At 34.1% G+C, this 19,718-nt stretch overlaps 3 protein-coding genes across 3 annotated transcripts; all 3 read left to right on the top strand.

The window, feature by feature from the left end:
* The first annotated feature begins 3,330 nt into the window (after window positions 1-3,330).
* On the top strand, window positions 3,331-8,547 carry LOC135844804 (hepatocyte growth factor receptor-like). Its single transcript, XM_065363160.1, has 7 exons — window positions 3,331-5,764; window positions 5,841-6,072; window positions 6,711-6,994; window positions 7,131-7,324; window positions 7,849-7,989; window positions 8,172-8,280; window positions 8,391-8,547. Exons 1-7 carry the CDS (start codon window positions 3,353-3,355, stop codon window positions 8,502-8,504), a joined length of 3,486 nt encoding a protein of 1,161 aa, XP_065219232.1. The 5' UTR covers window positions 3,331-3,352; the 3' UTR covers window positions 8,505-8,547.
* A 3,826-nt stretch (window positions 8,548-12,373) lies between these two features.
* On the top strand, window positions 12,374-14,660 carry LOC135843612 (plexin-A2-like). The gene is made up of 2 exons (XM_065361554.1): window positions 12,374-14,380; window positions 14,655-14,660. Exons 1-2 carry the CDS (start codon window positions 12,374-12,376, stop codon window positions 14,658-14,660), a joined length of 2,013 nt encoding a protein of 670 aa, XP_065217626.1.
* Window positions 14,661-14,913: 253 nt separating this feature from the next.
* Window positions 14,914-17,654, top strand: LOC135844896 (fibroblast growth factor receptor 3-like). Its single transcript, XM_065363282.1, has 6 exons — window positions 14,914-15,160; window positions 16,124-16,407; window positions 16,564-16,757; window positions 16,896-17,036; window positions 17,313-17,418; window positions 17,521-17,654. Exons 1-6 carry the CDS (start codon window positions 14,995-14,997, stop codon window positions 17,605-17,607), a joined length of 978 nt encoding a protein of 325 aa, XP_065219354.1. The 5' UTR covers window positions 14,914-14,994; the 3' UTR covers window positions 17,608-17,654.
* The last annotated feature ends 2,064 nt before the right edge of the window (window positions 17,655-19,718 follow it).

The raw sequence follows: 19,718 nt of genomic DNA, 5'->3' as shown, positions 1-19,718 counted from the left end.
TTTAAAACGTTGAACAGTAATTTTCTTGAAATTTTCATAAAAACGACGAAGCTAAAAACCTAATTTTGAAACTGATTTTGGAATTTTTGAAATTTCTAAAATTTAATTGTAAAATCCTTGTACATAGATACTTTAGAATACTTACCTAATATGTAGTACCTATGGTAACATATACTTACCTATTAGGTAACTCTTATTTTTAACGTCTATTCGAAGAGTTCAATCTCAGAATTTCACCCAAAATAGCTCAATTTTGAAAGTTACAGGAAAAATCATATGAAAAATTATCAAGCGCTTGCTAGTGTGTTTCAAATGTAAATTCTTCAATTTATTTGAAAAAATAATTATGCATAAACGCCTTTTTTAGGGGTATCTAAAATGGGTGGCTCTAAAAAAAGGGTTCAAAATTACGAATTGTACTACAGGGAGCTTAATTCAACTTTTTCATCTGGATAGTCGGACTATTCGCAGAATTTTAGTGTCCAAGAGAGGAGGATGTGTTGAACATAATTTTAATCTTTTCGATAAATATGACATGTTTGCATTTCTACCTTTTTTTTTATTTATCAGTCGCATTACACGTAGAAATTGTTCGACTCCATACGAAATTCTGGGAAAATAACGGATAATTCTGGTGCTCATACCAATTTAACGTCAGTAAATAAGCTGTCATCGCTGATTTTTTCAGATAATAGCTGCACACAAACAGAAGCATCACCAACGCCATGTTGATAAGTGATAACGTAGCCCACGTTGGTGTGATTATTATCTGAAAAAAATTTTATCGAAATTTCAAATAACTATTTAAATACACCTACATGTCTTCATCTAATCGCAATCGTCGTATGTTTTCATTACAACTTCACGTATGGTTGTGATTTAAATTCAAAAATTTTCAACTTTTTAAGCTTTGTTTAAATTATACTAAGTTACCTGCATTCTTATTGTTTAATTTCACTCTTTTTTTCCAATCAGTATATTTGTTGGGGTAAGTTGTTTGTATATTTGCTTCATAATTGTTGATAGGTACTTACTTAATGTGTTTCCTACTGCGTAATTATCAGGGTAATCAAAATTTCACAAACTGAATTTTTCAGTTGATATTTGGATTTTTATACTTAGTGATTTTATGACTTTATATTGTAATTTACTCAAGTACATAGTCTGGCATATGATGATGGGCATATCAGCACATCCACTTTTTTCAAATCGGACATCCTAAGTAATATTTTAAAGTAAATTTTCCAAAAAAAAATTGGTCTTACTGACAAAATGGCGGCCCCAGCCGAAATCGCAGGTTTTGCTTTCTAACAAGAACTTGATCTCAAAAGAATTAATAAGTTCTGCTTCTGTTCAATTTAAATTGGTATCTACCTACCTACCCACTTACTTACCTACCTGCTCTATGTTTTCCCATTTAAAAACAAAATTAGTCGCTTTTCCTTTTTTTTTAGCCAATTTTTGAAGATTTTAATGAAAAAAGAAAAATTTGAAATTCAAACAATTTTTGCTGTGAAAACCCACCACTTCGTTAAGGTCACCAAGTTGCTCTATCCTTTCACAGTCGCAAAAGAGTGGTATATACTTGAAAGATATGTACAATTTTTGCAATATTCCCTCAGGAGACGATAAGTTCTCGGTCCCGAAACCACTATCACATTTTTGAGATCAAAGTGCAAAACAGATTCACAACTACCAAACTACGAGTATAAGTACTCACATTTCAGTGGACTCATTGTCAGTTAGGTACTAGTAGATAGTAGGTAGGTGCCTATTAGGGTGGTCCTTCCTCCTTATTTTCTACCAAAAAGAAAAAAATCAATGTTTTTTCGGAGAACCCTGTAGAAATGTTCATTTAAGTGTATTATAAACTAATGAAGTCCTTAAAGTTTCAATTCAAAAAAAAAAAACTAACCCGTCCCTCAAAGCGACTGAATACACGAAATGGTGAGCGCCAGAGCGCGTCGATGTGTTCTCACCCACGGCCATATCGTGGGATGCAGTTCGACGCGATCGGGAAACATTGATACATTTTTCACAGCATTGTGCATTAGAATAAATTGAGCTACCAACTAGCCACTGTTGCTGTCGTACATAGACAAGTCCTTTAATGCGTAAAGGAAAAGGCTGTCGTCTTTTTTTCTTCATTTTTGAATATTCAGTGACAATAGAAAAATATCTACCTATATAAGATAAGGATTCATACTTATCTCTCCTGTCTTTATCCTACGAGTGTCATGGGGGCCAAGGGAGAATGATTGAGATGAACACAAAATGGGCGTAGTTAGTATCGACTACATATTACACATTGAATTTTGTCGCAGGTTGTGCAAAATTACAGAAAAAAAAATCCGTCCCCTACCAAAAAAACGATGAGCGCTTCCTTATTCGAATAAGAAGCATCAAATTCCATAACTATCAATATTTTTTGCCTATGTTGATCAATTTATTAAAATGTTGAAGGCTGCCTTTTAATTTTACGAGCTTGGACTGATAAAAAAAAAAAGGTGCCTGATATTCATGAGTAGGTATTAGAGACTGACAAATTAGTCCCCGCGTTGCGTCGGATTTGTTCCACGATGTTGTCGTGGGCATGGACACATCGACGCGCTCACCATATCGTGCGACTTCAATCGCTTTAAGGGACAGGTTCAAATTATTTTTTCGTCTTGAAACTATTAGTGTATTCTTATTTCATCTAAATGAACATTTTAAGTAAATATGTTTATTCATTTCAGATTTTTCTGGACGAACTGACTGAGATTGTATATGCTGTAGTGGACTGTAGGTACCCATGGCAAATTCGCGGATCCTTCATCACATCAGCTATTTTTATGGTGCGTTTTATGCCAACTGGTTAGTTCTCATATTGTGTTTACTTCAAAAAAATGCGGTACATTCGCAAACCGAAGATGACAAAGTCACAAAAATATTTTTGGAGAAATGGGACCCTACAAAGTTCAACCATTTAGTGGTGGATAAAGTTCGAGGATTTGTGTTTATTGGAGCAGTAGATCTTCTCTACCAGTTAAGCTCTGATTTAGAATTAGTTGCTAGTTGGAGGCTGAATAATTCTTCTCTGGAATTGAGTGACTTTCCTCTGGAATGCGATGATTTCGAAGATGCATCGAATGGAGTGAAAAAATCAATTGGCGATTACAATAAAATTCTTGTTATGGATTATATTAATTCTCTATTAATGTCCTGCTGGAGCACTTGTTATGGTTTATGCAAAATATACAAGGTTGAAAATCCATTAAGAGAACTAAAAACTCAGATTATGCCGATAGTATCTCGAGACGAGAATGCTTCAACATTCACTGTCTCAAATCATGAACAGGGAGCAACAAGAATGGTATTGTACATTGGAGCCACTATTACAACGAATCAATCAAATGTTCATGCTATGTCTACATTAGAACTAGACTCCTACCCTGAATCTCTTTATTTCGCTGATAGTATCACTCTTAAAGATGCCTATCAAGGAAAGTATATCATTACCTACATATACGGTTTTGCTTCGACAGATTTTTTTTATTTCTTGACCACTCGAATGAATTCTACACAGCCCTCGATATACACATCAAAATTAATTAGGAACTGTCAAGATATTGAATTCTTGAATTACTATTACTACACGGAGATTCCGATTGAATGCTATGATGAAAACCAAACAAAATATAACTTAGCCCAAGCTGCATTCGTTGGAAAACCAGGTTCCGAATTGGCAAATTCGCTAGGTATTACTCTAGAAGACGATGTCTTGTTTGGGATTTTTGCTCAAAGTGAAAAGCAAACTGTGGGATTTGAATCAAGTAAACCAAGTAATAGAAGTGCAATGTGCATATATTCGCTGAAAGAAATAAATGAGAAGTTCACTGAAAATATCCAACGTTGCTTCAATGGAACGGGATATCGCGGACTGGAATTCATGAACCCACCAGATCTAAAATGTGAAAATATGAACCAGTCCATTGAGTCCATGGGTTCCAAATTCTGCAGAGCACCGGCAGAAAATATGCCTCTCGAAGGAAACTCCCCAGTAAAAACAAATGCTTCCATTACATTTGATACGCTTGTTACAGCTGTCCGTGCACAATCATATCCAAATAATTTCACTGGTGTCTTTGTGGGTACAAATACCGGCCATTTGAACCAAATAGTGGTGGAAAACAAATTCAATACATACAAATACAAGGATATTGCTATTGATGAAGGATTTGCAATTAACTCAGACCTACATTTTGACTCGGAAACGGATCACTTGTACATTATGACTGAGCAGAAGCTGACCAAAATTAAGATTTCATTTCATTTCCCATCAATATCCTCATTCCAACCTACAGTAGGACTATTAGGGGAAATCATCAATGTTACGATTATAGGTAATAACTTGGCTTGTTCAAGCAACAATATCCAACATAGTATTGCAGTTGCTGGAATACCTTGTGCCGTTTGTCGACCTCTGCGTTCTGCAGAAATCGTTTGCACCATTAATACTCGTAGTATGAATTCAGCAGAACTTGAAGTATACGAAGGTCCAGTTGAAATTCAAGGAGATGGCATTAAAGCTAAATCCAAACAAAAGTTTGTGATTCTTGATCCAAAAATTGAGAGAATTTTTCCAACAGAAGGCTCTTTATATGGTGGTAACAAACTGATCATTAATGGTAAAAACTTTATAGCTAAAAGTTCTTTAGATGTTTACATTGGAAATGTATCATGTTTAGTATTTCATCACGATCAAAATGAAATAACTTGTATCACTGGTCCATCTCCTATTCTGACAAATAACATAGCTATAAAATTTAATGAAAATTTCCGCATTTTTAACTACACATACAAATATTTTGACACTGATCTTGATGGAAAAGGTCACAATCTTACACTGAAAGGCATTCCTGCTGGAGGAATCACAATTTTCATGCACAATCCGGGGTTGAACAAAGCATCAATAGGAAAATTGTTTTTTCAAGTGAATAACAACAGTCAAACTTACAATGGTACAAAATGTGGAGTAGAAAATTCAACTACGTTTACCTGTTTATCACCTCATATGCCAGATATTGACAGTTATTCGCTAGATACAGAAAATCCTCAAGTATTCAAGTACACACTTATGGTATCACTCAACAGGACAAATGCTGGAAACCCTTTATCAATCAAGTCGTCCAAGTTTTTTGTATACCCAAACCCAGTTTTTGAGCATTATTCCGTCACTGAGCTTGATGAAAACATTCGTTTTGTTATTAAAGGACGAAATATCGATAATGCTTGTCGAGTTGATGATTTCATTGTGCGGGTAGGAGATAAAAATTGCACAGTATTTATATTATCTCAAAGTGACCTGACTTGTCAGGTACAAAAATCTGCACTGAAGTACGATTATTCCAAAAATACCACAGAACTTGATTTTTCAACTGCTTATGTAAATGTTACTGTGCAAATTGGGAACAATGCGGAGCAAGTTGTACCCTATCTTGAGGCGGGTACCCCGGTAACCACTACCAAAGAATCTGAGTACAATAATTGGATAATCTATACTGTATGCTTCGGTGCTATCATTTTCGTTGTAATCATCTTCGTACTGATAAAACTATTGATTGGATATCGAAAGAGGTCCTTTAAAAGCTTGAAAATATCGAGGGAAATGCAGCAACAAATTAACAAGATGGGCATGGATGCGATAGCGATGAGACAATGTATAAAGCAGATAGTTGTGGAGAAAAAAATCGACGTTGATGGAAGTTTAGCAAACATATTGGTATGTACTGTATGAAAAGTTCGCAAATTAAAGCCTTTAGTAGAATTATTTCTCACAATTATGGAGTCGTTTTCAGAAATTGCCAAATATTACGATCGCGTATACGCCCGTTACTGAAACGAATGTAGAAACTTCACCAGAGATGGAATTTTATCTACCACTAGATACCAAATGGGAATTTCCACGAGAAAAATTGGTTTTAGGAAGATTTCTAGGTGAGGGAGAATTCGGAAGAGTTGTTCAAAGTGAAGCTTCGGGCATCATAGATGAGAATATCACCACGACTGTGGCTGTTAAAATGTTGAAAGGTATCAGAATTTCATACCTATCTATTTGCATTGGTATTGCTTCAATATTATTATATGATAGGTTTGATCCATGTGAAACCGCCGAACTCAGGTGCAGAAAATTTGATTATCAGCTCAGATCTGATCTTTACAAAATCCATTTTTACAGCAAAATTTACATCAAGATCGTTTATCTCTTCAAATAGGTACTCGTATGTAGATTAAATTAAAACTCTCTCTTCATTCCTGACAACCCCTCCGAAATAGAAAAATGTATTACTCTAATTAAAATACACAACCCAACAAATTAATTCAATATAAACCTTCTGACGTAGAGTGTAAAAATCTAGTATTTAATTATAAACACCCCTCAAGAAAAAATTGAAAATGATATTTTTGTCAATAAATTGCACTAGTGTTTGCATTTTAAAAAAAATCGTATTTGGTCGATTGTTGATTCTCCTACCACTTTGAATCATGAATTTTTTCAACCTTTTTCTCGTATAAATCAGAAAATTTTCGATTAACATCCCTTTAAAAAGACAATCAGTTTAGTCCCCACATTTTATTCACACCAGATTCATTCAGACCTGATCAGATTCAATCATTAAACCATGAGTGTACTATATCTACTAATACGTCGAAATTTACTCTTTTAGTGAAACATTCCGATGCAGATATGATTGATTTAGTATCAGAAATGGAAATCATGAAACTAATTGGAATGCACTCCAATGTTTTACGTTTGCTCGGATGCTGCACTCAAAATGGCCCTTTACTGATCATCACAGAATATGCAGTTCATGGGAACCTACTAAGCTTTCTTCACAAGCACCTTGCTTCTGAAAATTTTGAAACAGCACCAAGCGAGCTATCTCAAAGGACATTGGTTACATTTGGTCTTCAAGTTGCTCGAGGGATGGAATACTTGTCTTCTATGAAAGTAGGTATTACTTAATACTTACATAATGAATAGGGTAATAAATAACCTTTTTTTTAAGAATAACGAAAATGTAGTTAGGTGCATATAAAATGCAAGAAAGGTAAGAAAAGTGATTCTCAACGATAATAATTTTCAGTGTGTGCATCGAGATCTTGCCGCGAGAAATATTTTAGTATCGGATAACCAGATTTTGAAAATAGCTGACTTTGGTTTAGCCAGAGATATTAAGAACAAAGACTACTACAGAAAAAAATCAGGTGGTAAACTGCCAGTAAAATGGATGGCACCAGAGGCATTGCTCCATAAGCTATATACAGTTCAATCCGATGTGTAAGTAGAATGTCATGTTGTTACCATAAACCAATGTTGGTGTGACAAGGTCATCTTGCAATAAAGTATCCCAATCGAACAACTTTTGAAGGGGACAAAACCAAACTCTAAACAAATCACTAGCCATAATTTCAAAAGCTCGGGTGCAATTTTCGATTTTTGGTTAATTTTTTGAAAATTTTGGGTTCGAAAATGGGAAAAATCAAAATTCTATAGGAAACTGAAATTTTCTAATTTATAAGTTAGGTACCTAAGTGTCAATAATTTACCTCCCCTATTTTGGACGTTCCAAATTTATTGTATGTACCTAAACGGCTTCAAATCAAATCATTCGAAGCAGTTTTGGAGTTTCCAGCAAATTTTTGAGGGTTGAAATTTCCATAAAACTTTAACCAATGAAATTGCCAAAGCAACGTACGTACCAAACTTCAGATTTCTAGATCGATTTGGTTTTTAAAAATTTATCAAAAATTACAAAGTGCACTTTAGCTCAATGTAAGTACATATTTATTCACTTTTTTCAGATGGTCTTATGGCATACTGTTATGGGAAATTATGACTTTGGGTGGCTCACCTTATCCCACATTCACCGACATGAAGAAATTGTTGCGAGACTTGCATTCTGGATATCGCATGGAGAAGCCTCCGAAATGTTCTATGGAAATGTAAGTTCCAAACATTTTCTTTAAATTTGAAGTAGGCACCATAATAACTAAGTCCTTTTCACGAATTGAGCCTTATTACTGATCAATAATTTCTTGAAAGTTGAATTTTCCTGGAGGGAGCATTTCAGCATTAATATACGACTATATCTACTTTATCTACCTAATCAATTATGTGACTATAGGTACAGCATTATGCGTCAATGTTGGAATTACGTACCTAAAGATAGACCATCATTTTCGGCGATTGTTGAAAATTTGGAGGAAATATTGCAAAGTACCGGCGATGATGAAGTAATATAATGTGTACATTATGCATCATTCAACAACATGTCTAATTGGCTTGTCCGTGGGGTTTCAAAATTTTTTACCTGTGTAATCAAGAATTTTATTGGTTTGTATAGATTTTGGAGGAATCTGATTCATACGAGTCAAGTAGTATTGACAGTGACTGCAGTGAAACTGGTAATGAAGCTTTGGAAGGTGACCACTTATTATTACACCAAAATAATTCTTAAAGTTATTGGCGTTAAAAGTTACAATAAATATTTACCTACCTGTTGTGATATTGTATTTTTTTTAAGTACTTAAGTAGGTACCATACGTTTGGAAGCTCCTAAGCCAATGAATTTTAAATTTTGAGGCACATTTTTTGGGTAGGTAGGTAGGTAGGTGTTGATTTTTAAACTTCTAGTAATGGAAAGGATGAAACAAATCTATATAAGAAAATAGAACACGAATTTCAAAATTCAAAAAATTTGGCATCAAAAAATGATTTTGAAAATTTTGAAAATCTGATTAGGAAATTTATTTTATTTTAGCTATGTTGAAATCTAAAAAAAAAATCTAAATACAAACTACTTATAAAAATTACCATTTCCATCATCAGCCTGTCTAAATTGTGTTTTGAAAACGTTTCATTGCGCAAGCCAATCTCTGAGCTTTTCTAAAATGAAATCTGACCACATTGCAGAGAGAAGATCAAATTTTGACGCGCTACAGAAGGTTGCAATGAATTCGTCGACCCCAAAAAAGCCCCCAGCAACCACTTCTTTAATCATTTAGTCAAATTTGATGCCTATAAAATCACATTTCTCACCTTGACAAAAGATTTCAACCTTGAGAATGAATCCTAACCCCAGTTCCCAAGAGAAGGAAAAAGAGGAAAGTGACTCGAGTAGCAAATTTGGATGCAGGAGGTGACGGTTTTAAACCAATTTTCGGTTCGCTGATTTTAAATAATATGATGTCCATTTTCAATGCTAGTCTGCATAGTTATGTTTTAACTGCATTTGATTGAGCAAGTCAATTTCTGAGTCTTCTAAAATGAATTCTGACATCCTTGCAGGGTGGAGTTTATGCTGTAGCGAGCTGCAGATTATTGCAATTAATTTGTCCTACCAAAATACCTACCGAGTGAAGAGGAAATTAACCAGCATTTTATTCTTTACGGGAAATATAACAGGTTGGAAATCCTACTTTTTTCATTTATGTATTATTCGAATAACACATAGAAACTGTTGCACTCCACATGAAATTCTGGGAAAATTGCTCAAAATAATTCTGGTGCTTATGGTATGTGCCATGTGGGTACCAATTTAATGCCAGTAAAAATAAGCTGTTATCATTGTTGTTTTTTTTTCGGATATGTAATAGTAGGTACCTAGAACACAAATAGAAGCATGACCAATAGCATATTGATACCGTAGCTAATATAGGTATGATTATTATCTGAATCACATTTTATCAAATTACCTACAAATAATTATTTAGGTACCTAGGTACATGTCTTTATCACAACTGTCCTATGTTTTCACCGGAACACCACATATGGTAGTGATTTGAATTTAAAAATGATCAACTTTGCGATGTTTCATAAATACGAGTAGATACCTGCATTTTCATTGTCTAATTTCACTCTTTCGTTTTTTCAATCTGTATTTTTTATTGAGGTAAGTTGTTTGCATATTTAATTATTGATACTTAATTACTGCTTCGTTATCACGGTAATCTAATGCCTACAAAGCAGCACAAAATGTCACAAACGGAATTTTTCAGTTGATGATTTACAGTCCGGCATATAAGTATGATTAAAATAGACGTATTAGCAATCCCTTGCCCGGGTCATCTAGAATGCATTTTTTCTTAAAGTAGACAACCTAAGAAATATGAGTGAATTTGCCACCAAAAAAATTCCTTACTAACAAAATGGCGATCATTTTGATTGACAGATCAGCCAAAATTGCAGAATTTTCTTTTCTAACACCGTATTGGCATAAAAATTTTTGAACCAGACAAAGCTTGAGCCAAGATTTTGGACACTTGAGAGAATTTCCCGATTTTTGGTGAATTTTTTTAAACACTAAAATTGAGCTCTAAATTAGAAAAAAAAATCAAAATGTCGACCTAGAACGCTGAAATTTTGGGATACGAGTAGGGTGGTCTTTATTTTTCAAATTCGACTTTCTTATCGGGGGACCCCTCCTTAAAATGTTCATTTAGATGAAATAAGAATACCCTAAAAGTTTCAAGACGAAAAAATAATTTCAACCCGTCCCTTAAAGCGATTGAAGTTGCACGATAAGGTGAGTGCGTCGATGTCTACATGGCCACGGTGGAATCGTGGAACAAATCAGACACATCGACGCGCTCACCATTTCCTGCAACTTCAATCGCTTTGAGGGATCGGTTAAAATTATTTTTTTCAATGGATACTTGAAGGATTTCGTTATTTCATCTAAATGAACATTACTACAGTCCCCCCCCCCCGAAAAAAACATTGATTTTTTTTCTTTTTGTTGGAAAATAAGGACCACCCTAACGAGTACCTATAAGGGTAAGGTGCTCTAATGTCGACCACCTAGTTTATTTTTGGAATTATAAGTACTGTAATCGACGTAGCTGGGCTCACAATGGCTTAAATAATTGCACATTCCTCTAGTTTAATTTCATAGAGTCAGTTAACCTAAACCCCCGCCCCACTAATTTTTTATAATGTTTTTTCCAAAAAAAAGCGAAAATTGAAAATTGTAAAAATGGTGTCCCAATTCCGAACACCTCAAAAAAAATTGAAAAAAAGAAGGTAAATAATACATATGTCAACATCGTTATTTATTTATTAAAATGACACAAATAGAAAGTCAATTAATTTAATTAATTATTTATGCAAAAGGGAACAAATATTCAATTTCTTTTTACGTTTTTCTGACGCCGCATCACAAATCTCATGTCCCATTTGAAACACTAGGAAATTGTTTAGACATTAGACGCCTTTAGATATGTAATTATGTATCCACATTCTCTTTTTCTTACAGCTTTTACAGCTTTGTTCATTGCATCAGTACACCATTTCTTTCGTTTCGGCGTTTTTTTTTTTTTTTTTTCAAAAATCCAGGAAATAAAATTTTAAGTATATAACCAAAACATTGGTGGTTGGACACCCTATAAAAATAAATTTGATGGAAAACTTATCGAACTTGCCTGTAATTTATCCAAAAAATAATTATCAGCTTTTATTCATCAAACTATGAACTTTAAAAAATAATTGAACATTTTTTATAAAAAATCACACATTTGAGCAACCGGCGATTAAAGTTGCCAGAAAAGTTCATTTTGACTTTTTGAATTTTGTTTTTTATCAATACCTTCGCGAGTTTTGGCTTTGGGATTGTAATTTTGGTCTTAATCGTTTTGTCTGTGAAAAATACATTAGGAAAAATGTTTTCCCGGATGGTTGAGACATTATTGGACGAGATATGCTGGTGGTCTGGTCGGATTTAGGCACCTGGTCGACATTAGGGCATCTTTCCCTAAAATCATTTTCGTCTTACCAAACTGCTGCTATTATTCATTTCAGGTTTTTCTGGACGAACTGGCAGAAGTTTTAGGTTTTGTAGTGGAATTGTACCAATGGCAAATTCGCATATCCTTCTTTGCATGAACCATTTTTATGATACGTCTTATGCCAGCTGGTTGGTTCTCACGTTGTGTTTACTGCAAAAAAATGTAGTATATTCGCAAAACCGAAGGCGACAAAGGCACAAAAATATTTTTGGAAAAAGGGAACACAACAAAGTTTAATCATTTGGTGGTGGATAAAGATCGAGGATTTGTGTTTATTGGAGCAGTAGATCTCCTCTACCAGTTAAGCTCTGATTTAGAACTAATTGCTAGTTGGAGGCTGGATAACTCTTCTCTGGAATGCAATGATTCCGAAAATGAATCAAATGGAGTGAAAAAACAAACCGGTAATTACAATAAAATTCTTGTTCTGGATTATCTTCATTCTCAATTAATATCGTGCTGGAGCACTTGTTACGGTTTATGCAAAATATACAAATACAAGGTTGAAAATCGATTAACAGAAACCAATACTGTGATTGAACGTATGGTATCTCGAGATGAGAATGCTTCAACTGTTGCATTCACTGTCTCAGATCCAGAATCAGAAACACGAGGGCACAAACGAACCTTCTTGTACGTTGGGGTCACTATTATGAGGAGTCAATCAACGGTTCCAGCTATTTCTACAATATTACTAAATGATCCTAGATCTCTTCCTTCCACAGACAGTATCACTCTTAACGAAGTCTATGAAGGAAAATATATTATTAACTACATTTATGGTTTCAGTTCTGGAGATTTTATTTATTTTTTGACCACTCAAATGAATTCTACACAGCCTTCGATGTACATAACAAAATTAATTAGAGCCTCTCAAAAAATTCCATACGAGCGTTCCTACATAGAGATTCCAATTGAATGTTTTGATGAAAAAGAAAGAAAATATAACTTAGCCCAAGCTGCATTCGTCGGAGGGCCAAGTTCTGAATTGGCACATCAGCTAGGTATTACTCCAAAAGACGATGTATTGTTTGCGATTTTTGCTCAAAGCGAAAAGCAAACTGTGGGTTACGAATCGAGCAAACCAAGTAATGAAAGTGCAATGTGCATATATTCGTTGAAAGAAATAAACGAGCAGTTCCTTAAAAATATGCAACGTTGCTTCAATGGAATAGGGGACCGAGGACTAGAATTTATAATCTCACCAGATCAAAAATGTAAGAAAAACAACGTGTCCATTGATTTCGATCCTTTGAAAGCAAACATAAATATTCCTCTCGAAGGTAGCTCTCCAGTAAAGACACATGCTTCCATAACATTTGATACGCTTGTGACGGCTGTCCGCGCACAATCATTTCCACACGATTTTACTGCTGTATTTTTGGGTACAAATACTGGTCATTTAAAGCAAATGGTGGTGGAAAACAAATCCAATGTATATGAATGGAAGGATATTGCCATTGATGAAGGATTTGCAATAAACCCAGACTTACATTTTGACTCGAAAACGGACCATTTGTACACTATGACTGAACGAAAACTGACCAAGATTAAGATTTCATTTCCTATTCCATCAATATCCTCATTCAAGCCGACACGCGGGCTCTTTGGAGATATCATCAATATTACCATTCAAGGTAATAATTTGTTTTGTTCGAGCAACGATACCCGACATAGTATTGCAGTTGCTGGAATACCATGTATCGCCTGTCGATCTCTAGATTCGACAAAAAATGTTTCCTGTGCCCTTAATATAAATTTATCAGAACGAGAAGAATACGAAGGTCCAATTAAAATTCGAGTGTATGGCATTAAAGCTAAATCCGAAAAGAATTTTGTCATTTTTCATCCAAAAATTGAGAGCATTAATCCATTAAGAGGCTCTTTCTATGGAGGTAACAAACTGATCATTAAGGGTAAAAACTTTAAAGCTAAGAGTTCTGTAGATGTTTACATTGGAAATGTATCATGTTCAGTACTTTATCACGATCAAAATGAAATAACTTGTATTACTGGTCCATCTCATGTTATGGAAAGTAAAATTGCTATAAAATTTGATGAAAATTTTCGCACATTCGACTTCATTTACAAGTATTTTGACACTGATCTTGATGATAACCATCGCAATCTTACACTGAAAGGCATTCCTGCCGGAGGACTCAAAATTTCTATGTACAATAATTTGGAGTTGAACAAGACATCGATTAAAAAATTGTTTTTTCAAGTAAACAGCAACAGTCAAACTTACAATGGTACAGAATGTGAAGTAGAAAATTCAACTTTGTTTACCTGTTTATCGCCTCCTATTCCAGAAACTGACAGCCATTCGAAAGATACGGAAAATCCTCAAGTATTCAACTACAGACTTATGGCATCACTCAACGGTATGAATGCTGGAAAGCCTTTATTAATCAAGTCGTCCAAGTTTTTTTTGTACCCAAACCCAGTATTTGAGCATTGTTTCGTAACTGATTTCGCTGAAAACATTAGTTTTGTTATTAAAGGACGACATATCAATAATGTTTACGGAATAGACGATTTCATTGTGAGGGTAAGAGAAAAAAATTGTGAACAATTGAAATTTACATCTTCAAGTGACCTGAGTTGTCATATTAAAAAACCTGCACTGGAGTACAATTATTCTAAAAATACCGCCGAACTAGATCCTTCAACTTTTTATGGAAATGTTACTGTGAAAATTCGGAACAATGCGGAGCAAGTTGTGCCCTATTTCAAGGCGAATAACACTGTCACCGCTACTGAAAAATTTGAGTATAATTGGATACTGTATGCTGTATGCTTTGGTGCTTTCATTTTTATTGTAGTCCTAATCTTCTGCATATTGATAAAACGATTGATCGCATATCGAAAAAAGTCTTTTGAAAGCATAAAAAAGTCGAGGGAAATGCAGCAACATAATTAACAGAATGGGCATGAATACGATAGCGATGAGACAATGTATAAAGAAGATAGTTGTGGAGAAAAAAATCGACGTGGATGGAAATTTAGCAAATATATTGGTATGTACTGCGTGAAGAGTTTGCAAATTAAAGCTTTTAGTAGAATTATTATTTCTCACAATTATGAAATCGTTTTCAGAAATTGCTTAATGTTACGATCGAGTACACGCATGTTACTAAAACGGATGTAGAAACTTCACCAGAGATGGAATTTTCTGTACCACTAGATGCCAAATGGGAATTCCCGCGGGAAAAATTGGTCTTGGGAAGATTGCTAGGTGAGGGAGAATTCGGAAGCGTTGTCCTAGGTGAAGCTATGGGCATCAAAGATGAGAATATCACCACCACTGTGGCTGTTAAAATGTTGAAAGGTATCAGAATTTCATATCTATTTATTTGCATTGATATTGCTTCAGTACATATTTTCATATGATTGGGTTGTTTCATGGGTCATTCCATGTCAATTCGACCAAGAAGAGGTAAGGGGCGTCGGCGATTTTTTTGAAATTTTTTCTGTAGGATGACCTTCCGAAGGGATGACCAATGGTGCAAATTGCAGCCCTCTAGCCCTTTTTTAAATGCTGCCAGAGGGTGTCAAAATTTTCAGTGAACTTGAAATATCATCCATTTCAGCAGTGGATTACTCGATAACCGTAATACCTACCAAAATGGATTTTTTCCAGTAGGTAGGGGGTTTGAAAGGCTTTTTGATGGTATCATAAAAATCAGTGTTGTCACTTTTTTTCGTACGAAAAATTAGCTTGAAAAGTTTAAAAACGTAGTTTTCATATCGTTCCGACTCTCAAAAATTCTGAAAAAAATATATTATGGACAACTTTTCATGCTGAACAACATATTAAAAAATTGAGATGGCATTATGTCGAAAAATCGATTTAAAAAATTGAAAGTTTGCGAAAAAAAATGCGATTTTCTTATTTAAAACATGAAAAAAAGTTTTGACTGGTGAAGTTGACCCATTTGACCCCTATTTTTACGTATCCGTTGAAAAAGTTGAAAAAACCCTTTCACTCAATGAAATGAACTCATCACAAAAAAATCAAAATTCGAAAAAATTAAATTTTCAATTCCAAGCAACAAAAAAAGTTGAAATTCATTCTGTTGTCTTATTTTGACCTCTTTCTTGCGTATTTCATGAAAAAGTTGATAAAAATCACACTCATAGCAAAAAATTAAAATTCGTTTATTTTTTGAATTTTTTCGAATTTTTATTTTTTTGTGATGAGTTTATTCCATCGAGTGAAAGGTTTTTTTTTCAACCAGATCAAATCATTAATCCTAGAGTGTGCACTAATCGTCTGAAATTTTCTCTTTAGAATCTCATACCGACGCAGATATGATTGCTTTAGTATCAGAAATGGAAATCATGAAACTAATTGGAATGCACCCCAATATTTTACGTTTGCTCGGATGCTGTACCCAAAAAGGTCCTTTGCTGATCATCACAGAATATGCAGTTCACGGAAACCTACAAAGCTTTCTTCGCAAACAACTTCCTTCTGAAAAGTTTAAAACAGCTTCAAGCGAGCTATCTCAAAGAACTTTGGTTACTTTTGGCCTTCAGGTGGCTCAAGGGATGGAATACTTATCTTCTATGAAAGTAATAAACTAACTTAATGAATTCAAAATTTTCTGTTACTTATTTATTTTAGTATAGCAAATCTTTTCAGTCAATATTAATTTTCACTCGAGATAGGTACTGTTCGTACACCATACCTAATCATCGTTCATACATACCTATTTCAATCATTTTCAGTGTGTACATCGTGATCTTGCTGCACGAAATATTTTAGTATCAAATAACTTGGTTTTGAAGATAGCTGATTTTGGATTAGCCAGAGATATTAGGAATAAAGATTATTACAGGAAAAAAACAGGAGGCAGGCTCCCAGTAAAATGGATGGCGCCAGAAGCACTGCATCATAATCTGTATACAACTCAGTCTGATGTGTAAGTTGAATGCTTTCAAAATTCATGACCAGTGAAAATCCAACAGCATTCTTTTTTCTTCTGTTAGGTAGAGATAATGTGCCTATTGATGTTTTTTTCCTTTTGCTAATACCTACCTACATCATTGATTTCTTTCAGATGGTCGTTTGGTGTATTGCTGTGGGAAATTGTGACTTTGGGTAGCTTACCTTACCCCACATTCATCAAAATGGAGGAATTGGTACAAGCTCTAGATGATGGGTATCGCATGAAGAAGCCGCCGAATTGCTCTATGAAGATGTATGTTTTACATTCCAAACAACTACAATAACTACATAATACCTAGCAATTTGAAAAATTTTTGTATTGGGAGACCCTTTTACTGTACCTTATTATCAATATGAATAGGGGTGCAAAGAATCTAGCGCTATAGCAAGATAAATGTCATGTTGCTCAAATGCTCACCTTTTTTTGAATTCAATCGCTTCCTCCCTCCCTTCCTACCCACAACCATTCGCGAAGCATGATGAATTCAAAACGTACAGATTGTATAAATCTCATGTAATGCTATTTCAGGTACGGCATTATGCGTGAATGTTGGAATTACTTACCGGAAGACCGACCCACGTTTTCAATGATTGTGGAAAATTTGGAAGAAATATTATCCAGTGCTGATGATGAAGTAATAAGCCATATTTATTAAAATACCTACCTAATCATTTACTTGTATTGTATTCTTATTTTGAATTTTATTATTCATTGAAAATTCTGTTAATTTGTACAGATTTTAGAAGAACCTGTTTCATGTGAGCCAACATTGAGTAATACTGACACCATTGAAATTGTCATTGAAGCTACAGAAACAGACTAATTTATTATGATACTTTTCCATGTTTTAATTTAAAACAATAATGGTTGTAATGGGACTTCCAATGTAATATTTTGGTAGGACCTGGTATGATTGTAATTTGTAAATAAATGACTTCAGAAATATCGCACTTTTAATTACACGTGGATAATTAAGTACCTACTTACTAATAAAATTGTGCAGGTAATAAGAGGAGGGAGGTCGGCCGAATCCAATAAAAAACCTTCATTTCGAGTTAAAAGTCACTTGGAAAAAATGGTGTTGATATTCTGATTTTCAATGATGAAAAGTATGATAGGTACCTAGTTCCTACAAGTCCTTACAAGAAAATAAAACATGAATTTCAAAATTCAAAAAATTTGATTTAAAAACTTAAAAAATTATTTTTAATATTCTGATCAACATTTATTTATTTTAAAATTCAACAGAAAAAAGCAAAAAACATTAATCTGACAGAAAATATGAAAATTAGTACCTAACTATCTAATTTGAATTTAAAAAACTCTAAGTATATAGTTAACTTGATTTTTTTCTCAAGTTTTGCAAATTCTGATTTTGAAAAAATTCATGAGCTGCGGTTTGCGGCGATGAATTCACCGAAGCAAAAACCCACCTTTGATACCAATCTTCAATTTGTTATTGCGAACTCGCGCCCACCTCTCATTCATGCACACTGCAAAGTATCCCCTTGGTGGTAGGATGTTTGCTCAACTTTGAAATTGAACGAATCAGAAATATTTGTTTCTTTTAAAATATTCTCTTTTGAAATATTTCTGGCCCCTTCAATTTCAAAGATAAAGCAAAAATTCATATTCACAAAATTTGCTTATTTTTCGAAGTACTGCCCATTCCCAAGGTCAAAAATACGTTTTTTGCAACTTTTTTTACAAAGCTCGGTTGCCCCTTTGTAAAAATAGGCAACTTGTCCACATGTTTTCTGAAGTTTTTTGACATCCACTTAACAGACACCCTAATTGTTGATTTTCTTGGGCGTTTTGGTTTCAAAGAATAATTTCAACCGTTTTTTGACACGTTTTCATGCGTTTTTGGCAAATATGTACATATTTGTACTTAGATTTATCACTTCTTGGTAGGTAATTTTCAGTGATCATAATATTGTGTTTTTTGACGAGGTAACTAGAGCCTTCTTAAAACTCGGTTTAGTGTTCTATTTATACGGACTATAGGTAGAGGAATTTTAGTGTCCGAGTGATGAGGAAATTAACTAGAATTTCATTTATAAGTTATAAATATTACAGGTAGGAATTCCTATTAAGTAGGTACTGTTTTTCATTTATTATGCGCATTACTCGTACACGTTGAAATTGTTGCACTCCATACAAAATTCGAGGAAAATTAATCAAAATAATTCTGGTACCTACTCGTACATATGTACCTATGCCAATTAACGTCAGTAAATAAGCTGTCATCGCTGATTCGTTTTTCAGATGCGTAATAATAGCACACGAACAGAAGCCGTTGGTATGATTATTATCTGAAAAACATTTTATCAAATTTCAAATAATCGTTACTTATAGTCACATCCTCGTATCGTATCGTATTTGGCAGTGATTTGAATTCGAAAATTGTCCACTTTTTGAGCGTTGTTTAAATTAGATATGTAGTACCTGAATTCTTATTGTTTGATTTCACTCTTTTGTTTTTTCAAGCGGTATTTTTTATTGAGGTAAGTTGTTATTTAATTATAGCCACTATGATACTTAATGTGTAATAAGTAGGTACTGCTTACTTCTACTTAAATTAGCAGGGTAATCTAATGTCTGCAAACAGTGCAGATGGACTGGGTCGGTTGAGGGCCTCCGGCGGATGCACTGAATGAACTAATTTTTTGTTTTTGTGTTCGCATTCAATTTCGAAAAAATTAGTTAACCTGACATGAATAAAACCAGTGGCGTTTTTTGGAGGAAGAGGGGACGAAAAATTTGCCATGAGAAAAAAATGCGAATTTTTTCGAATGAAATCACCAGTTTTCAAAGTGAAATGAAAGATGAAGTGACAATTTTTCCAATTGATATACCTAATTTGCATTGCATGGGGCTTATAAAAAATTGATATTCTCCCTTTTGAATTTATGGAAGTTTCAAAAAAGGATT

The sequence above is a fragment of the Planococcus citri genome, chromosome 4 (genome assembly GCF_950023065.1).
Source record: "Planococcus citri chromosome 4, ihPlaCitr1.1, whole genome shotgun sequence".
NCBI lineage: Eukaryota > Metazoa > Arthropoda > Insecta > Hemiptera > Pseudococcidae > Planococcus > Planococcus citri.
Note: the sequence above shows the minus strand (reverse complement) of the source record. Positions and strands in the feature narration are given on the sequence as shown.